The 18,565-nt window shown below is 41.7% G+C and overlaps 1 protein-coding gene across 14 annotated transcripts in view; it reads left to right on the top strand.

Annotated features, from left to right (window-relative positions):
- Positions 1-18,565, top strand: part of UNC13B (unc-13 homolog B) — a 213,406-nt gene that overhangs the window by 71,687 nt on the left and 123,154 nt on the right. For 12 of the 14 annotated variants that reach the window (XM_048290580.1, XM_048290583.1, XM_048290571.1 and 9 more), the window contains 3 exons: positions 2,397-11,171; positions 12,806-13,132; positions 15,060-15,150. In XM_048290580.1, coding sequence (XP_048146537.1) covers positions 2,397-11,171; positions 12,806-13,132; positions 15,060-15,150 — 9,193 coding nt within the window. The remainder of the gene's footprint in view (positions 1-2,396; positions 11,172-12,805; positions 13,133-15,059; positions 15,151-18,565) is intronic. The other 2 variants (XM_048290582.1, XM_048290581.1) reach the window with 1 other exon arrangement.

Genomic DNA, 18,565 nt, shown 5'->3' with positions numbered 1-18,565 from the left:
TGGGCAAAAGGTTGTCAGTGCCAAAATGCCTCCGTTGAAACTGTCTAACACCTGTATTTCTTTCTTCCAATATTTGAGTTTGGATTAAAAAGTTCTGCTTCTCTTTATTAGCTGTTACATGTTCCTTTGAGAGAAGTAATTCCTAGTGATGACAAGCAATATTCTTACTTGTCCTTGGAGTGTGTTTTGCTGCCAACAGCCAGTTTGGCTTCAGAATAGCAGACATCTTCCCTTCAGTTTTGGTTGGTTTTTTGTTGTATGTTTGTTTTTTGGGGGTTTTTTTTGTTGTTTTTTTTTTGTTTTGGTTTTTTTGTTTAAGCACTAACTTTTCTTTTCAAAGCTCATTTTCTTTAACTGTTTGTCCTCCATGCCTCTCTAGTCTTGCTCTATTTACTTTCAAGGCAATATGATAGCATAGATTCCACCGTGAGTGGCCACACTGACCTGGAGTCCAAATCTGAGTCTCTAGATCTGTCAGATCAGTGGCTTACCCTCTCTGCACCTCTCTGCCTGTCTCCCCACTGTTGCTGCTATGCAGCGTTCCCGTGGTACATTTCAGCTGATATTTGCTGTTTGCCTCAGCTGTTTTTTAGGTCTGTAGTAGTTAAATGCTGGGCTGATGTCTTTTTCTACTTTCATGTGTTGGTTTTCTCATTATTTCTAGTAAATGGGATGCTTTGTAAAAGAGCAGAGGAAACACAGGGAAAGAAGCTCAATTAGAAAGAAAAGTAATTTTCTTTATGTCTAAATTAGCCAATTTTTTTGGTTCAGCATTTGCAGATAATGGCCCTTCAGACATTCATGTAGCTCCCATTGCCTTTAGCTGAGTTTTGGAAGGGCTTGATGCAGTAACTACGGTGGCCCTGGGAATCTTTTAAATATTGTTAGCTTTTAAAAGAAAATTATTTCAATTACTGGCTTAAAATTGTAAGCAAGAAGTGTCGTGTTTTAAACTGTGTATAACAGGACTCATTTAAAGTAATGAGCATCTTTCCAATTAGTGTAAGTTAGCTAGTACTGTTGGAAATGCAGCACTAAAGCAGCAGTGGAAAGTGCAATGACCCATCTCTCTTTCAGGGCTATCCCATCTGTATCCTATGTTGGCATGCTCCATGCAGCTCTCATGGTGAAGACTTGATTAGCAGTATCCATAAAAATGCCTTTGTGCCCTCTGTGCTTTCCCTTCTCTGGCACTCCTCTTACAGGGTCAGGGACAGACATGTCCTCATGCTCCTTAGTTCTCAGCAATTGGTGATGTGAAGCAAAGCTGTGGTGCATCTTTCAGATGATCATTTTGATGTTTTTACATCCACTTTCTACCTGTTTGTTTGTATGTAGACTGTAGTCAGAAGCTGTCCTTGTGAGATTTAGATCAAGAGGAAGTTTCCTTGCTACTACTCTTGGGGCTGTTGAACAATCAAGATAATACTACTGACCAAGGGATAGCAATTAAATCCAAAATCCCAAGGGTCATTTACTTGGGTTTGTAGGAAGCGTCAAATTGTTTCACAGCTTAATCCATTCTCCCACAATGGACAAGTATGAACTGTTGGATCTGTGCAGATCATTATAAATTAGAAGTACAGATCCTGAAAAGCATCTGAGGCTTATGATGGGCTAATATCCAGTGCCAGTGTTTTGTTTTGCCTTCTGGTCCAGTAACAGCTCTGAGAATCTTAATTTTGTGTTGGTAGGGGCACCTCGAGGCCATTAGCTACAGCAAGAGCTCTCCCAGCAAAGAGGAATGGTGAAATAGCTGAAACTCCTCTTGTTGCTGATGCCCACCGTTTGCATTTTGTCCCCTGTTCTCACTTGCCTGGAGTCCAGTGACTCCTAAGCCTCCAGTTGAAATCTCTGCTCTCTTGCCACCCCTGGGAGACACAGGGTCCCTGTGTTCTTTATGAATACTGCTAGAACAAAGTCTATAGCCCAGAGTGACCGAAATGCAGGAACAGGGTAGTGGAACGGTGCGCGTGGGCACTGTATCTCAAAGTAGTCATGTTTCTGCAATAAGTGGCTTCTTTTCAGCATGCCTAAAAAAGCAGCAGCAGAGTACTGGTACAGCCAAGGCTGTGTGCCCTCACTTGATCACAAAAAGCTGTTCTCCCTCAAAAAGGCATTTCTAAATTTTGTGCAGACATAACCGATGGAATCTTATAACCCAAGCTGCTTTTTTTGACTATTTGATTGAAATGTAATGGTGTTAGATTGGCAGGTTTTCAATTTTGTTATTTCTGAATGTCTCTGATTTTAATTTTCATTTATTTAATGCATGTTTTTCCATTACTATTTTTTCTGTCCTTTCTATAGCTTTTTAAAAAATTATTTTCCCTTCCTATTTTTTTTTTTGCTGCCTCTCTTCCTTTCCCTCCCACTCCCTTTATTTCTCATCTTAGACAAGGATCTCTAACTAGAAATGAAAGAGTCAGGATCATTCCATTTGACACTGAAGATGGAGAAGAACAGGATAGTAACTATGAAGAGCTAGGAAAACTGTTAATAGAGGAGTTCTTAGAAAAAACTCATAAAACTAGAAATTGGCATGAGAAAAACATGAAAAAGATGCAAACTCTCTCAAAAAGAGAAAATTTCAATCACTGTGAGAGATCAAGGTGCTGTCAAGATGTGTATCTGGGGTCAAGGTCTGTAGATGTCCCTAGATATCCTCAGGAATATGATACAATTGACAGAAGAAGGAAAAAGAAGCTGCGATACAATTTTGAAGAGAGAAAACGAATAAGCCTACAAAGTAATGGAGGTCTGCAGTTTCCTGGGGAGAAAACAGTTTATTTCAATGGTGTGGCAGCTGGTTCTGAACCCACTGATGATTTCCCAGTATATGATAGAATTGGAAAATATATCAGTAACTCTGAAAGTAAGGAACGGTTGCCTGCTTATCCAGACCCAGTCCTGCGTCCATACAAAAATGGGTTAATGGTTAAAAGTGGCAAGTTGCCCAACAAGCAGGGGATGAACCATGAGGACTCACTTCACCTAAGTAACACTGAGGACATGAAACACATGGGGATGGTAGAGAACACTTTTGTGCCTGTCGACGTCCTTGAGGAATTTGACAGCAGTGCTTCTGATGAGTTCCAGTACTCTCCTGTTTCAGATGATGAAATGGAGGAACTGGATACACTTTCAAAAAGATGGTGTGATTCTGACATCAGCCATTTGAGAAACATAACTGCTAATTTCCCTGCAAATGCAGGTTCCCAGTTAAAGGCTAGCTCTGATAAAAACCATAAAACTAAAGAGAGCAAGCGTGGTCATTCTGTGCAAGACTTAACACTGTCTCCTGTTGAAGAACCCAATGAGGAGTACATAGACACGATGGATGAACTTCAGTGTCTGGTAGAATCAGTCTCTGAATACTTGGCTGAAAAGGAGGAAGAAATCAGCAAATTTGGTACATTGCCAGAAACAAAAAAAAATATTGAGAGTGTGCCACTGAAGCAGGATAATGCTGATAATTCATCAGAAGCTAAAAAGTCTGAGCAGACCAAACATCCTGCTGCAGAGGAGAGTACCAAAGGCAAATCTGAATCTCTTCCAGACTTGTCAGGTGTGAAAAATACAGTGAATTCCCTGTTCAGCTCTTTCACAGAGAAGGTGGGGTCGAGCACAAAGCAGCTCACAGCCTCTGTTGAAAAACTTGTTTCTTCCACTCCAGAAAATACAGAAAACAAAAACTCATCAGAAGGTGGAATCTTGAATGTATTTACTAGTAAGTCTAAAACTGAGAGTTCTTCTTCTGGAGGGGCAGCAGATAATAAATCTGATGCCAAGTTCTCCATTCAGTCTTTGCTACTATCCCAGGTGAGCAGTGATAAAAGAGCCCAGAACACAAACTCCAACAAGCCAGAAGCCGCTGAGACAGACAGTAAGGCTTCTGCACCACATCCTCCCCAGCAAATGCAAGGAAATTCTGCCGACAGCCAGCAGAACCAGCATTCAGTTGTGAATTCAGTTCTAGGCATGTTTAATCCTTTAAAGATCTTCTCTGAGAAGGAGGTGCCAAAACAAGAAGTCTCAAAAGAGGAGCGCACCAAGGACAGCCATGCTGTCAAAGTTGAGGAGGCAAAAAGGAGCGAAACACCATCTGGACAGATGTCAGCCAGGACCAGCAGCACTGTTCCAGAGGCACAGAAAAGTGAGACTAGAAGTGAGGCAGAGGTAAATGCAAGTAGCAGTTCTGTGTCTTCGATCTTTGGCAGGCTGACAAACTCAGTCAGTTCCTTCAGTCTGAAAGCCAATCTTGATGGTCTCTTGGCTCCCAAGCAGCAGGATGTGCCACAGAAGCAGCCAGATTCGCATCCTATTACAAGTCAGCCAGGTGCCACTTTGGTAGAGGGTACGCCCACTGCCAGGGAGCAGTCTCCTGCAAATCGCTCAGAGGATCAGCATCCTGCAGGCCATGGACTGGCAAACAAGCAAAACAGAGGTAATGTGGAACCTAAGGTACAGCCTCAAGATCAGGGTACAGCATCTGAAAGCTTTTTCAACCCACTCAAAAAGTCTTTCAGTCAATTGTTGCTTCCTTCTGCTGAACAAGGGCAGAAAGAAAGTACCTCTGAACATTTTAAAGGCCATAAGTCTGTGGAGGATGTAAGACAAAATAGTTCATCAAAGGAAGACCACACATTTCCTTTCACTGGAAAACTTCCTTTTATCAGTGGGCTGGGTTCTTCAGCAAAGCAGGAACAGAGGAATGAGAAGGGAGGCTTTATTTCATCGTTATTTAAATTTTCTTCTGCAGAAAATCTAGCACCTACACAGGACCAAAAAAGTCGTCAGGGTTCTAGTGGCAGTTCTTTGCATGAAGGCAGAAACAGTAATTCAGGAAGTGCTGTTTCACTAAAATCGAGCTCAGTTCCAAGTTTATCAGACAATAAGGAGGAACTTTTACGAAGGAGAAACATTAATAAAGAAGACCTACCTACTGTCCAGGTAAACAGAGAAGAACACCAGGAGAGTGCCTCTGTTACCCTTAAGGCCAAAGAAGAGCAGCAGAAAGCTAAGAGTACTCAAGAAGAACCTAGAAATGTAAAAGGAGGACTGATGAAAGAAGGAGTAAATGCAGCAGACTTAAGCAAAGGCTCAGTTGAATCCACCTCTTCAGCCAAAGGACCAGAAGTTCCAAGTGGAGATGATACTCAGAAGAAGCACACACCAGGTTTTCTTTCTGGGTTTCTTCACATTTCTTCCAATGAAAACACAGCCAATAATCAAGACTTGACTGCTAAAAGCGAGGGTGATAGCCAGAAAAGCACTTCTCCTGGATTATTTTCTGGCTTATTTAGGTTTGCCTCAAGTGAAAACTTGTCTGAGTGTAAGCAAGAGAAGGCAAAACCAAATTCTCTGGGCTTCATGAAGCTTTTTGATAGAGGTGAGGATTCTAGCTCGGAGACAAAACCCAGTAATTCTGGAATGGCTTCTGACAGTCAAAGCAGCACTGGAGAAAAGCAGGAATCTTCCAGCTTCTTAAAAAATCTGCTGCCCAAACCAAAGGAGAAGCAGGATAATGTGAAAACAGGGGAATCTTCCACTACCAACCACTCATCCAGTGCAAGAGTAAATGAAACAACTGAGCCCCATGTTCCCCGTGGTGGGCATCCTGTGCTCCCTGAGGCCCTAAATCTGCAAGCCAAGGTACAGGACTTATCTGGAAAGCCTGTAAATAGTAGGCATATTCCTCAACAGGATACAGAATCTAGAGTTCTTCCTACTACTTTAAACAAAGGATCAAATGAATCTCTCAATTTGACTAATAAAAGCTATAACCCTATGGAGCAGTACTCAGCTTATCAAGAAACAAGGAGCCATTCTAGCTTTGAATGGGAATATGAAGTGGGGGGACTGGCTGACACTCATGGAATAGCAGTACCAGTTTACTACGTGTTAAACCAGAACTCTGTTCTGCCCCCTCAGTTGTTGGACTGGCCTGAAAATGATGTGGTAGTGAATCTCTGTAAAAAGGATGGGAATGCAAATGTGATGGCTTGGCAGACTAATGCCAATTTTGATGGACAGAGTTTAGATTTAAGTGCGGTATCATATGAGTCATTTGACCAGTTAATGTTTCAAGACATTTATTTGGAAGAAAACGATGCATGGACTGCTGATTCTCTCAATGAAAGTTACAGTAACTTTCCACCCTTTGAAAGAGACAGCAGTTACTCATTCGAAGAGTTGCCCATGGATTTGAGCTACTCCTCTGGCTGTGATGGAACGATGTGGACTCTAATTGACCAAGAGACTTTAAGTATGGATGAAGGGTTAATGTACTCATCCTATAGCCAGGAGTATCAGGAGTGGATAATGATGCTTGAGCAGGGTGTGTGGTGGCCATCAGAAGATGGTGATTGTGGATACTACATGTACAGTGACAGCCAGTATGTGTATTCCCTGCTCACTGATCCCACTGGACAGTATGTCTATGTGTGTGCTCCTGAAACTGACTCCTACCTGAACTGCTGGGATTATAATTTCCAGATGGATTCCATTCCAAGAGCTGTACTAGAAGACAACACAATTGCCGTTTGTGGTTTCAAAGTCCCTCTTGGCAGTGAAGATGAGCTATTTTGGTTTGCTGAAGAAGAATGTCTAGATGATTATACAACAAATAAACCCTTGGATTTGTCAGTAGCTTTGCAGAGGAGCGACCAGCTAATGAACATGAATTTGGAAACTTTTTCACAAATGTTTGAGGAGTCTATTTATTATCAGAGAGAGCAGCCATTAGACTTCTCAGGTTATAAACTTCAAAAACTCAAAGTAGATTTCAGACCTGAGAAGGAAACCCGGAATCATTTAGAGGAGCCTCCGTTAACCCTTGATCTCAGAACACATTCCAGAGTGGCTGTCAGTAAATCGCTAAGTAAGGAAGTCCACACCAAGGAAGTTGATAAGGCTGTCCCTGTGACGACTTCTGGGAGCGGGTCATCAGGATTCTTTGGATTCCAGCTGTTCCAGTCTACTACTAAAGCTGAAGAAACTTCAGCATCGACTGAAAGAGTAACAGAAGCAAAAAAGACTGAGGAAGATAAGAAAACACCAGTGAATAAAGTTAGCTCCTTATTTTCTGCTTTGGGTGGACTAATTGGAAAGTCTACAAGCCCTGGCTCTGAGACATCTGAAGATTCTACCTTGAAGAGAACAGACACACAGTCGATATCATCTGAAAGTAAGATTGGTGTTTTATCACTTACACCAAATAAAAAATTAGATGAAGAACAAGTAGGGCAGAAGTTTCCTGTTACATCAGAATCGAGAAGAAATACTGCGTCAGAACTTAATTTGGAGGCTGCTAGAAATGAAAAGCCAGAATTACACCAGACTGAAAACATCCATGTTAAAAAGCCGGGATTAACAAGATCTCCTTCTACACTGAGCCAAACTGCTGCGGATGGCAGGCCCATACGAGAAGAGAGACCTGTTAAAGCAGCACCAGCTTCCAGGCGTCTTGAAAGGCATGCAACCATTAATGAACCAAGTCAGCCACACCCAAATCAGAGCCAACCAGCCACTGAGCCTGAGGAGACATTATTTAAAAGTGCTCTGAAATTGTTCAGTCTTGGAGAAGATTCTCCTGCAAGCTCAACTTCCAGCAAACCCCAATCTTCTGGATTTTTTGATTTCTTTAAAACACAAATAAGCAAAGAACCGCAACCATCAGCAGAACTGGAGAAAAGGCAAAGTAATAAACCAGAAGAGGTGAACCAGCCAGAACAGAAGGAAACCTCTGGCATCTCATCTTTATTTGGATCCCTTGGAGATATCTTCAAAGTGGAGCCTATGTCTTCTCAACCCCCCTCAAGTACTACGACTCTGCCAAAACCCAGTAGCAGAACTGTGGCTGAGCCAAGACAGAAACCTGAGAAGTCTGGGGGTCTTCAGAGTGCCAGTATGCCATGTCTGTCCTCCACCCCTAAGGAAGGGGTGAGAACTGAAGGCATGGACAAGCATGTCTCTCCTAGCCCCAGGATGCAAGTGGAACAACAAAGCAAAAAAGCTGTGGAGGAGTCTCCTGAGAATAAAAAAGTGCCTCCTGTAAACGTTTCACAGAAGCCAGTGGGTGCAGGTCCCAGAGTAAGCTGGCTGGGCCAGCCAGCTGGGCAGCAAAGCAGCACACCCACGGTTACACCAAAGCCACAAGGAGGTCGTGTAGGAGACACAGCTAATCAGGCAAAACCAAAGCCAGACCAGACACCCAAAGAGTCGGGTTTCAGTTTGCCATTCAGCTTCTCTGATATCACTGCTCCGAAATCCCAGCCAGCCAGTAAGAGCATATTCTCCTTCTTCACTGGATCAGATGAACCAAAGCCTTCAGCACCTGCTGCTCCTCCTGCTAGTGGGAAACAACAGGAAACAGAGGGGCTGTTTCATCTGCCCTCCTTCTTCTCCAGTGGTCCAGCTCCTGACAAGAGTGTACCTCAAAGAAGTACTAGTTTTAGCTTCTTCAGTTTGTCATCATTTTTGGATGAAAAGCCACAAACTGCTCCAGGACAGGAAAAAACAGCTAAACCAGTGAATGCTAAGCCACATATGAAACAAAGTGTTTCCACCAACTCTGGTGTCAAAACCAGCAGTTCTACCAGGCAACAAGATGTAGACAATAGAAAAGAAGTTGATGACATTATTGCAGCAGTGACTGGCAAACAAACGTCTAATGACCTCGTGATCCCAGAAAATAAATCAGAAAAGCTGGCAGTGGAAAATGCAGAAAGTATTGCTGCAGTAGCTGAAGAGAGTGGTTTAGAAAAGCTTCCACAGACCGCTGGAGAGAGTGGCTTAGGAGAGCTTCCACAGGCCAGTGAACAGAGTGACTTAGGAAAGCTTCCACAGACCGAGGACAATGCAGTAACCAGTTTGTCTGCTCCTGGTCCTTGCCTTCAGACTTCCACTGTGCAGGAGGGTTCTCAGGATGAGCAGAGTATTTCCCTAGGGGTAGAAGATGCTTTGGGTAACACAGAGAAAATGGACAGTGTTGCATTTCCTACTGATGAAGAGCTTTATTCTTCCAAAGAGCAAACTTCTGAAAAGGTTGATCATAGTGTGGCCTCAGGTGATAAGATGGATTCCCAGCGTCTATGTGACTTAAAGAGTATGAGTGACATGAAAAATGAAGTGGTCTCTGAAGAAGTACGTGTACGGAATGAGCTGCCAGAACAAAAAGTACCTGTACAAACGGACAGATTACAAGGGATGCAACAGCCACATGTTCCTCCTAAAATGCCAGAGGCACCTAATTTGCAAAGCCAACCAAAGGAACCTGAGAGTGATAAATCAGTTCTGGATTCTTCAGTTGAAATGTTTTCAAGTTTCATGACAAAAATGAAACCACCTAAAACATTTTCTGGTTTCTTTTCTCAACCTCAAGCTGCTGCACCTCCTTCTGCGCAGAAGAGGAGCTCCTCTTTCTTTGGTTTCTCATCCCTCCCAAGTGGCCCAGCACCATCTTTCACAAATGATATATTTGGCATCTTCAAAGGTCCAAAAGAATCTCCAAAAGAGATGCCTCCAAAATTCACCCCTAAACCTCAAAGCACTAGTGTAAAGGATGTCACTGGGTCTGTTCCAGCAAAAGACTCTAGGGAGAGTGAAAATACAGCTGCAGCCAGAGAGTCTAAAAGAGATGTCTCTAGCTCTGTGAAGAAGGATGTAGTACCTGTTTCAACAGAAGAGAACTCCACAAAAGAGTCTTCTATGAAAACAGAAACTGAGGAGAAGAAGAGCTTGGAAACCTCTAAAGAGGAACCTTTGAGGGCTGCTCCAGAAATGGGAGTGTCTAGTGGGAATGCAGCCCTCGAGGTTCTGCAGCAGGATAGTGAAGCACAGCCCTCTGAGGTGGTAGATACTCAGCCATGCCAGTCTGATCTCAGTGGTGCAATTGATGCAGTGCAGGCTGAGGCCACTGACCAGGCTGATGTAGGTACTTACCAACCAGATGTGGGGTCTTCAGGTGTAGCAGAGGAACAAGCTGCTCCTGCAGACAAGGAAGCCACTGACATCCTTCACACTGGCTCTACTGATGAGCTTGTGCTGGAAGTGGAAGTCCAAACTAACAAGGCAGACACAAGCCTTTTGCAGTTAGATGAGAGTGCTACATTTGAGTCAGAGCCTGCTGTTACAGGGGATCAGGCCGATGTTGGTATTGATCAGCAGGACTTGATCAGTAGTAATAACAAAGAACTCACAGCTCTAGCTGATGAGCCCAGTGTTCATCTGCCTCAGCTGAATGAAGAGAAGACAAGTGAGGTAAAACAGCAAACTGCTGAACAGGAGAAACATTTAACAATTGATGAGGTGCCTGCAGAAGGGATAGCTTCCAAATCTGACTTGGAGAAACATTTAACAGTTGATGAGCCGCCTGCAGAAGGGATTGCTTCCAAATCTGACTTGAAGAAACAGGGTAAAACTAATAATGTTGCTCCAGATACAAGCAGTAGTAAACCTGTCTTTGAAATACCGAACATACCCAGTTTGCCAAAATTTGGCTTTATGTCATCTGATAGTGGAAAACCTTTTGGGTCATTCTTCTCTCAGCAGCCACCTTCTGCTAATAAAACAGGAACAGATGAGGGCCTTGTGTCCAGTTTTAAGAAACTCTCTATGTCTCTCTTTGAAGGAGGTGGTGAAGAAAAGGTGAATAAGCCAGAGAGTGCCCAAGGAGCAGTATTTGGGAAAAAGCTGGATTTCTCCTTTCCCTGGCAAAAAGACATCAAGGAGACCTCTGCCAAAAAGGAACCACATGTACTACCACAGGCTTTGTCAAAACCAGATGACAAGGTGTTAGGAACAGTCAGTTCAGAAGAAAGCTCAAAATCTGCAGTCTCGGATCAAGTGACTGATGCAAATGTAGAAGTAAAGTTGTCTTCAAAGCAGGCTGACGCTGTAGACAATGAATGTTCTGAAGAGCCATCTGGTGCAAGCACTGTTGATGATACATCCAACAAAGAACTGGGAGAAAACCTTGACAAAGAGTCAGAAGATCGGCAGAACGTGATTTCAGGTGAACTGCAGAAAGAGGATCAGGCAGAGGAGCATGTGCTGGACAAGCCTGAAGAGAAAGAAACCGGGCTTGATTCTGCTTCTGATGGAGCAGTACTGCATCCTGACACACTGGCTCCAGATCTGCATAGTGTGGAACAACTGAATGAGAAAAGGCTAGTTACAAATGAGGCATAATAAATGGGATTTGACCATTTATAATGCAATGCTGCAGCAGTAGACAGTGGCCTTGGTGTCTGATGTTTGTAGCTCAGTCCCAGTCCCTACCTGTTGTCAGTGTTTGTGATATCACTGGTGGCTGTCACAGACAGTATGGCAAACTGCAGTCACTAGTTATGTGCAAGCCTTTAGACTGTTTTCTCACCTTTTCCCACTCCTTTTCTGTAAGTGTAATTGAATTTCCCATGTTGTTATAATGTGTCCCACTGAATGAGATGCTTTTAGTGCTAACTTCATTAGCCTTTCAGAAGTTGTAGTCTTTGTGTGTTAATTCTGCTGCATACAATTCACTTTGCTTTCTTGTTTAGTGATAATAATACCACATTTGCTAAGAAAAAAGTAACAGGTAGAATGTATTGGTAGGAAGGAATGTTTTGTTTTCAAAATGCAAGGTCAAAGCTTTTGATTTTAGAGAGAAATTTAACTTACTGATGACGCATTATACAACTACTTAGGTTGATTTCACATTACTGGAGATACTAAAACACTTCCAGAAATATCAGTGAAGGTATTCTAATGCTTGGTCTTCCTAAAATTGGTGCAAAATTTGTTTCATGCAGTTATGAAAACTACTAGAGGAAAGTATCAGTATTTCATGAGTCTGTATTCAGTCCTGTGCATGTGCTAAGTTACAATTGCCCTTAAAAATCAAACCAGAGACTTGCTAAACTTACGCATTTGTGTGTAACATAAGTGAAATTGTTCCTCTGATCATACAGTTGCAACTCTGCACTCACAGAACTTCCTGGCTCCAAATGCTCCTAAGACTGCAAGAGAAAAATATGAGTGTTGCTTAATTCTTGGCCACAGTTTTCCTGACTGCATGAGAAATTTCCATCTGCTGTATTTTGTTTGAGGATTCTAAGAATTCAGTCCTTAAAGGGGTGTCTTGAATCACAGCAGTCATACCTCTGTGATGCTGGGGGATTATATATAAAATAAATTATTGAGAGAGCTGTACTGGAATGAGACATGTGGCTTTCATTTGAAAAATTGCTCCGCTTTTGTAAAAGGTTGTAAATTGAAGGTCTTGACAGTCTTAATCTTGACTGCAACATATTTTATCAGAGACTTTTAATATATAAAAATAAACTTCAACCATATTTTTTAGTAATAGTAATCGTAAATGGTTGTGATAAAGACCCCAGCTGCAGCAAAACTGCAGAAGACAGAAACACTTTCACTTTGAATTGCTGTGTTTCCATTTTTATTCCTGTCTGGTTATTAGAATGTCTTCACTGCAGCTTCTAGCTGATGTAAGTAGTTGCAAGAAAGGCTGATGTATAGAGCATATATTAGTGTATATATATATATTTATATACACAAAAATTGTATATATGGTCTATATACTGGTAGACTGTGTATGAAGTATTTCTACTGCCTACCAAACTTTTGAGGTTCACAAGTCTATATTTAGGTAATAATCATAAGAATATAATAGTTAAGTATGTCTTCATAACATGCCTTTTCAGTAATATTTAGCATCCTGCTCAGCTTTTTGGATGTGCAGGTTGTTTTGTGTTTTTCCAAGCCACTGTTTTTTCTGATGGACTCTCTTATTCTCTCATAGTCCTGCTGGCAGTAGTAGATACGGCTCCTCTTGCAATGTCAGCCAGGAAAGCTCTCACCTGAGTGAGCTGGAACATTCCCATGAAAGTGCCCATGGCTCTGAGCAGGAAGATGATCACCAGGAAAGGCAGTCAAATCATTCTTACCACAGCTCGGGCAGCTACCAAAAAGATGGTCAGGCATGCCTCAAGGAGCAAGAGGAGCCTCATGGCAAAGGAGAGAAGGAGAAGGTCTGCAAGACTGAGGAAAAACCTGCAGACCATTCTGCAGCTAAGTTACCTCTGGAACTTGAGAAGCCCAGGGACGCTGATGCAGGAGTCCAAATGAGGTAGGTGAAACTATTACCAAGTTATTTTCAGCTGTTTCAGAGAGGATTCTTCTATTTGCTATTTCCCAGGGCAAATAATGTACATTGTTCTTGCAGCCTTCTCTGACCAACTGAGTTGATGTTGTGATGTGTGAAACATCTGTTGTGCAGGACCAGTTACTGAGGGGACGTTGGCTATGCTGAAGCTATGTTTGCCTTGTGTGCAAAGAGGAACACTTGCTAAAACTATGGGTTTTGCGTGTGTAGGGAAGAACACCAGCAAGTGCCTTGGAGCTCATTTGCTGGAATTTCTGGCTTGATGAACGTACTCTGGCCCCAAAATAGCTGCTTCATTGCTCATGTGGGATCAAGTTTATGCTTGAGGAACCAAGAATTTGTTTTCATGGTTAGAGCTTCACTAGTTCCATTCTTGCGTAGTAGACTACCACCATTAGAGCTAGTGTTTATGTAGTTGTAGGTTGTAGAATTACAGCATGAATAGACATGTTGCTCTGACTCACTGTGGCAGCTTTTCTTGTCCTTGTACTTTGGTTTTCCAAGCTGTCAACAGTATTGAAAACAGGCTTCAAAAGTATTTCATCTAAGTTTGGGGGAGTAGAGTACTGGGTTTTGCACAGGTTTTGCAGGAATTCAAATTTCACTACTTAAATTTGGGAGTGACATTTTTCCTTGAGGTAATCACGTCATTGCAGCCCCTGGATGTGGTTATACTTTCATAAGTATGAGAGATTTTTTCTTTATCTGGTTCAGTTGGATCCATGGGAAGATGTCTGCCTGTCTGTGCCCTTTGGAGGGTACAGCTGGTGTCACTGCGCTTGGATGATAGAATTAACTACAGGAGTTCATGTGTAGGCAAGCCTTACACTAAAGATGAAAAAAGGAAAACAAGACTAGAAAAGTGTTAAACTGTTTTTAAACTCTGATTCACTTTCCTCTTTTCCTTACAGAGCAGCAGGAGTCTTGTCCCAGAATGGCTGGCCTATATTTGTTCACAGGAAAGGTTATTCACATAGTCTATTTCAGGCTAATTTAGGCATCTAACTTGGATGCTCCTGCCTCACTGGCTCCCTTTCCCTCCACCCTCTGGCAGTGCTCTCCTGTCTCCATGGAGTATGCATGGAACTGAGCTCTGAATGTTGATCCCTAGGGCCACACCTGCCCTAGACCTGTAGTATGGATGTGTGTTGCTCTCAGCTATGGGGTTTTTTTATGCAGTCAGCAGTGTGGGGTTGGTGCTTTGCAGGCAGGAGGAGATGTTTACTTTTGTGATTTACACCTCAGCAACATAAAAAGCAGGAATGCAACCAAAAGCCCACGGTATCACAAGGTTAGGGATTGCACGATGTGCTGTGGGTCACTGAGATGGAGCTCTGCTGACGGATTCACACACCATCTTGAAAAGCTTTAGGAAAGTGGAGTGACAAAGGTTCAGTGCATGGGGGAAACTCACGGCAGAGCCCTGTTGTCAGTGTTTCCCCTAAAGAGGGGCTGTAAATTTGTAGCAGGAGGAGTAGGAAGAGGCAGTGGTTAGAAGGGAACTGCAACAGGCATGGGGATATAAAATCTTTGATCTACCTCTTTGTGTCTGTTATGGTATGGTAACACAGTTATGGTACCATTGTGTTCCACTGGCTTGATGTGGTGTTGTGGACTGCCTTCCTGATGTTCTCACAAACATCATCTTCCTCCTGAGTTTGGATTGTGTACTGCTCATATCTTTCAGCTCATCAGTTTTCAAGGTGGCTTCTGTGTATAAGGAGACCTCTACTTTAGCTTCTCACTTCCCAGAGCACATGCAGGACTGTGCTGACTGGAGCTTGTTGGTTCCTCCAGCTTCCAGAGCTGAAGCTGTGATTGCACCATGTGGTCGAATCTTTAATGCTACAGGTGTTCTTCATATAGTGATTTCCTGTTTCTTGCTTTCTAGCTACCAGGGTGACATCGAGCCACCACCGTTTCCTCCAGCAAGAGCCCACTGGATTAGAGCCATTAGCAAAGTCCGACTGCAGCTTCAACAGGTAGGATGGAGTACTGCTTTGTTCCTTTTCCAAGCTGCTGTGGCTCAAGGTTTCATTTCTTCTTCATCGTAAGACACCTCTTGCAGTTTTGATGTTTTGCAGACAAAAAATTCCTCAAATGTATTAGGTAGGACTGCAGTATGCTGTGATGTTTTTAGAGCTCTCTGATTCTACCAGACATTTTTAACATCATTGTGGGGAACTAGAGATGAATATCAGAAAAGATGCAGAATGTGAGAAATTAGCTCTGAATTTGTAAATAGTAATAATGGTGTCTGGAACTTAAATGGTTTATTCTAAATTGTTTGAAATGAAGACTTTTTCTCAAGGCAACTTGAGGATAGCTTGTTAGTTTAGTAGGAGTTATCTGTATTATTTGTCATGTGAAAATGTTCCTTGGGAAACTTTGCATCAAATATTTTTATATATACTTATTGAAAGTGGGTGTATAGTAACTCTTGATATTTCCATCTCATGAAAGTAAGATTTAAAAATAAATAGTCTTGATTTGGGAAGTCAAAAGGAAAAGGTTGTGACATTTTCTATAACAGTATAAACACTCTTGTTTTAGAAAACAGTGTTTAAGAACCAAAAAGTTGGATTTTTAAAAAAAAGTCTTATGGTTTTATCCATCTATATGCCCACAGAAGGATAACATATGGTGTTCATGTTCCATAGATGATAAACTTTTGCCTACTACCCTAAGTGCAGAGTTAATATATTTCACTTAGAAATACTACTTTCTTCTAGAGGTGACTTGTTTTGTTTTTATGAGAGATTTTACAGTATCTGTCACAATCAGGACTTTATCTTCCGGATTTTTGCATATTTTCAAGGAAGTGATTGTTGTTGCTTTGCATCTGGGGAGGCAAAATAGTTTTTCTCTTTTCTTATCTGGATTGTAAATGCTTTTTCATCTAACGGTGGCTTCACTTCTGAGCAGAAAGGATTTGGATCAAAACCCTCAGTATGACATGGAAAGTGAAGAGCACTACTAGTATATAAGAAGAAATGAACTTCTGCTGTTATTTTGTAGAGTATGCAAACAAAACAGTTTCGTTCTGTGCCTTATGGAAAAAAGTGCAAAACAAGGGACAAGAGATTCAACACCACCTATCTATGGATGTCTCTCGTTTTCTGAGAGAGTAGAAGGTCCATGAGGTAGTTCAGCATAATTTTGTGTTTCTCCTGAATTGGGAGGAAGACATGCTTTGAGATTGTTGTTACTGAAACAGTAGTTTAGTTTTGATAGCAAAATGTCGTTTTTGGTTTGTCTTGACCACTGCTGACAGCTATTGATCAAAAATTCTCTTAAACCAAAAAATGTAGTAATTGGAGCTTTCCAAGAGCCTGCTCTGGTGCTTAGCTGCCTTTACTGTCCAAAGACTTTTTCCTTACCTCTGCTCTAGGTCTCTCTTGTTCCATATAAATCCATGTCTCATGATTAGGATAAGGAATACTGGAATAGTAAAGAGCTACTGCAAAAACAGGACAAAGCTCCACTTGCTCTTCTTGTGTTCACTAGAGGACCCTTTTTCTTTTAGCCTTTTCTTGCCAGGATTTTTAGGCACTCTCAAGTCAGGCTGGTTTTTTTTTTTTTCTTCTCTCTCTTACTCCTTTCTTTGTTTTCCCTGAAGTGCAGTGTCCAAAGCTGAATGTAAAAATCCAGCTGAGAGCCTGCTCATGTGCACTATACAGCAACCAAGACTTTGTTCTCCTTCCTGTGATCCTGATATCCCAAGATATACTGGCTGTCCTGCTGTGATGGTGCTTTTTTTATCACAGGCTATCGCTGATGCATAGTTAGCCTTTTATATGTTCCAGCGCTGAGGTTCTTTCTGTAAAAGGACTTTTTCAGTTGTTGCATAGCCTATATTTGTGTTGGATTACAGCTGAATATGGCTTTGCACTTGTTCTTACAGCATTTTGGGTTTTTTTTTTCATTTTGTAAGCACTTTGTTGTCTGTCTCCTCCTTACCTTTTACATGAACAAATCATTCAAGTTGTCTGTTACAAAGCTGTGTGGTATCCAAGCTGATGTCCTGTGTGCTAGCAGAGTTGCCTGAGGGATCTTGCTTGATACATTCTTTGAATTTGGCTACTATGATTATCATTTTTTTACCAGTATATTTGCATCTATTTTAACAGCTTCATCCAGATCACAGGGTATAAAACTTCTACTATTCTCTCGCTACCCCTTAGAATAATTTACCTTGTCATAGAAGGAAGTTAAATGCATTTGACACAGTTCTACTCTTGAAGAAACCATGCTCACAGTTATTTCTCTCCTTTTTATGTTCTAGAAGATTTGCAGATAATTTGGTTATTTGTTCCAGTCTTCAATCCCCAGGGAATTGGGGGGCGGGTGTATGTGTGTGTCAACTTAGTGCTTTTATAATTAACCAAGGCTTTCTCTTACTATTTTTTAAGCATAAATACTTACTTTGCCTTTTTCAAGTCTTCAAGTGCATTGTCTGTTTCTCAAGTTCTTAGTGCTTACTGATTATCAGTGTTGCAACCTAGAACCTGAGGATAAGTATTTATCAGAGCCGGCTGACTTAACAGATAGATAAGGTGGTTATTTCTTTCAAATTTGTTTTTCTTTACTGGAGCCTCTATTTTATAACTTTCTAAACCTTTTTGCTTTAAACCCCCCCCAACAATCCAGTATTAATTCTGTCAGCTGCCTGACTGCATTTGTCCCTGTCACTGAAGACCTGAAGCAATTAAGGCATCAAATTTCCAGCCTTCTTAATGCCAGCTGATGATGATGAGTGACATCCATCCTTTATTTGTCATATTGTGTGTTCATTGCTAGATGTTTAATATTGTGCTTCAGCCTTTTGATTCCTTTTCTGTGCAATCATTCTTGTCCTTAAAAACTTCCTCAGGAAGAGAGTTCAAGCCCTCTTAGAGGGCAGGAAGTTTCTTCACTGGGGCAGGTTCTGATTTTTGTCTGGTAATGCTGTTTCATTAGCTGTTAACAGCTTCCTGAAGTCCCTGGTCCTTTAAGCCTCTTTCTCTTGAGCTCTAGACACTTGATTTTCTGAGTTCTTATTAGTTTGTGTTCTTGAATTGCGTAGTGTTTTCTAGCTTGTCTAATTCCTTTCCTTCTAAGGTATCAGGACGACTCTCACAGTTTCTTCAGATGCATTTGCATCCTTATTTCTCTCTGCACTTGTGCTTAAATCTTAGGAAGAGCATCTCTGCTAGTTGCTTTCCGCACAAGTTGAGTCATCAGCTTGTTCATAGATTTTCTTTTAAAGTCAGTGATACAAACACAGACTTATAGATGAGGATCAGGATTATAAAGGTCCCTGTGGTGATAGTCTAACCTGGGGATTCTCTTGGTAGCTAGAAAAGATCATGTCTCATTTCTCTGGTCACTGTGTTAACATCTTTCCATCTTCTGTCA

Source organism: Corvus hawaiiensis, chromosome Z (genome assembly GCF_020740725.1).
Source record: "Corvus hawaiiensis isolate bCorHaw1 chromosome Z, bCorHaw1.pri.cur, whole genome shotgun sequence".
Classification (NCBI taxonomy): domain Eukaryota; kingdom Metazoa; phylum Chordata; class Aves; order Passeriformes; family Corvidae; genus Corvus; species Corvus hawaiiensis.
The sequence above is the reverse complement of the archived record's forward strand: the minus strand, read 5'-3'. Positions and strand labels throughout refer to the sequence as shown.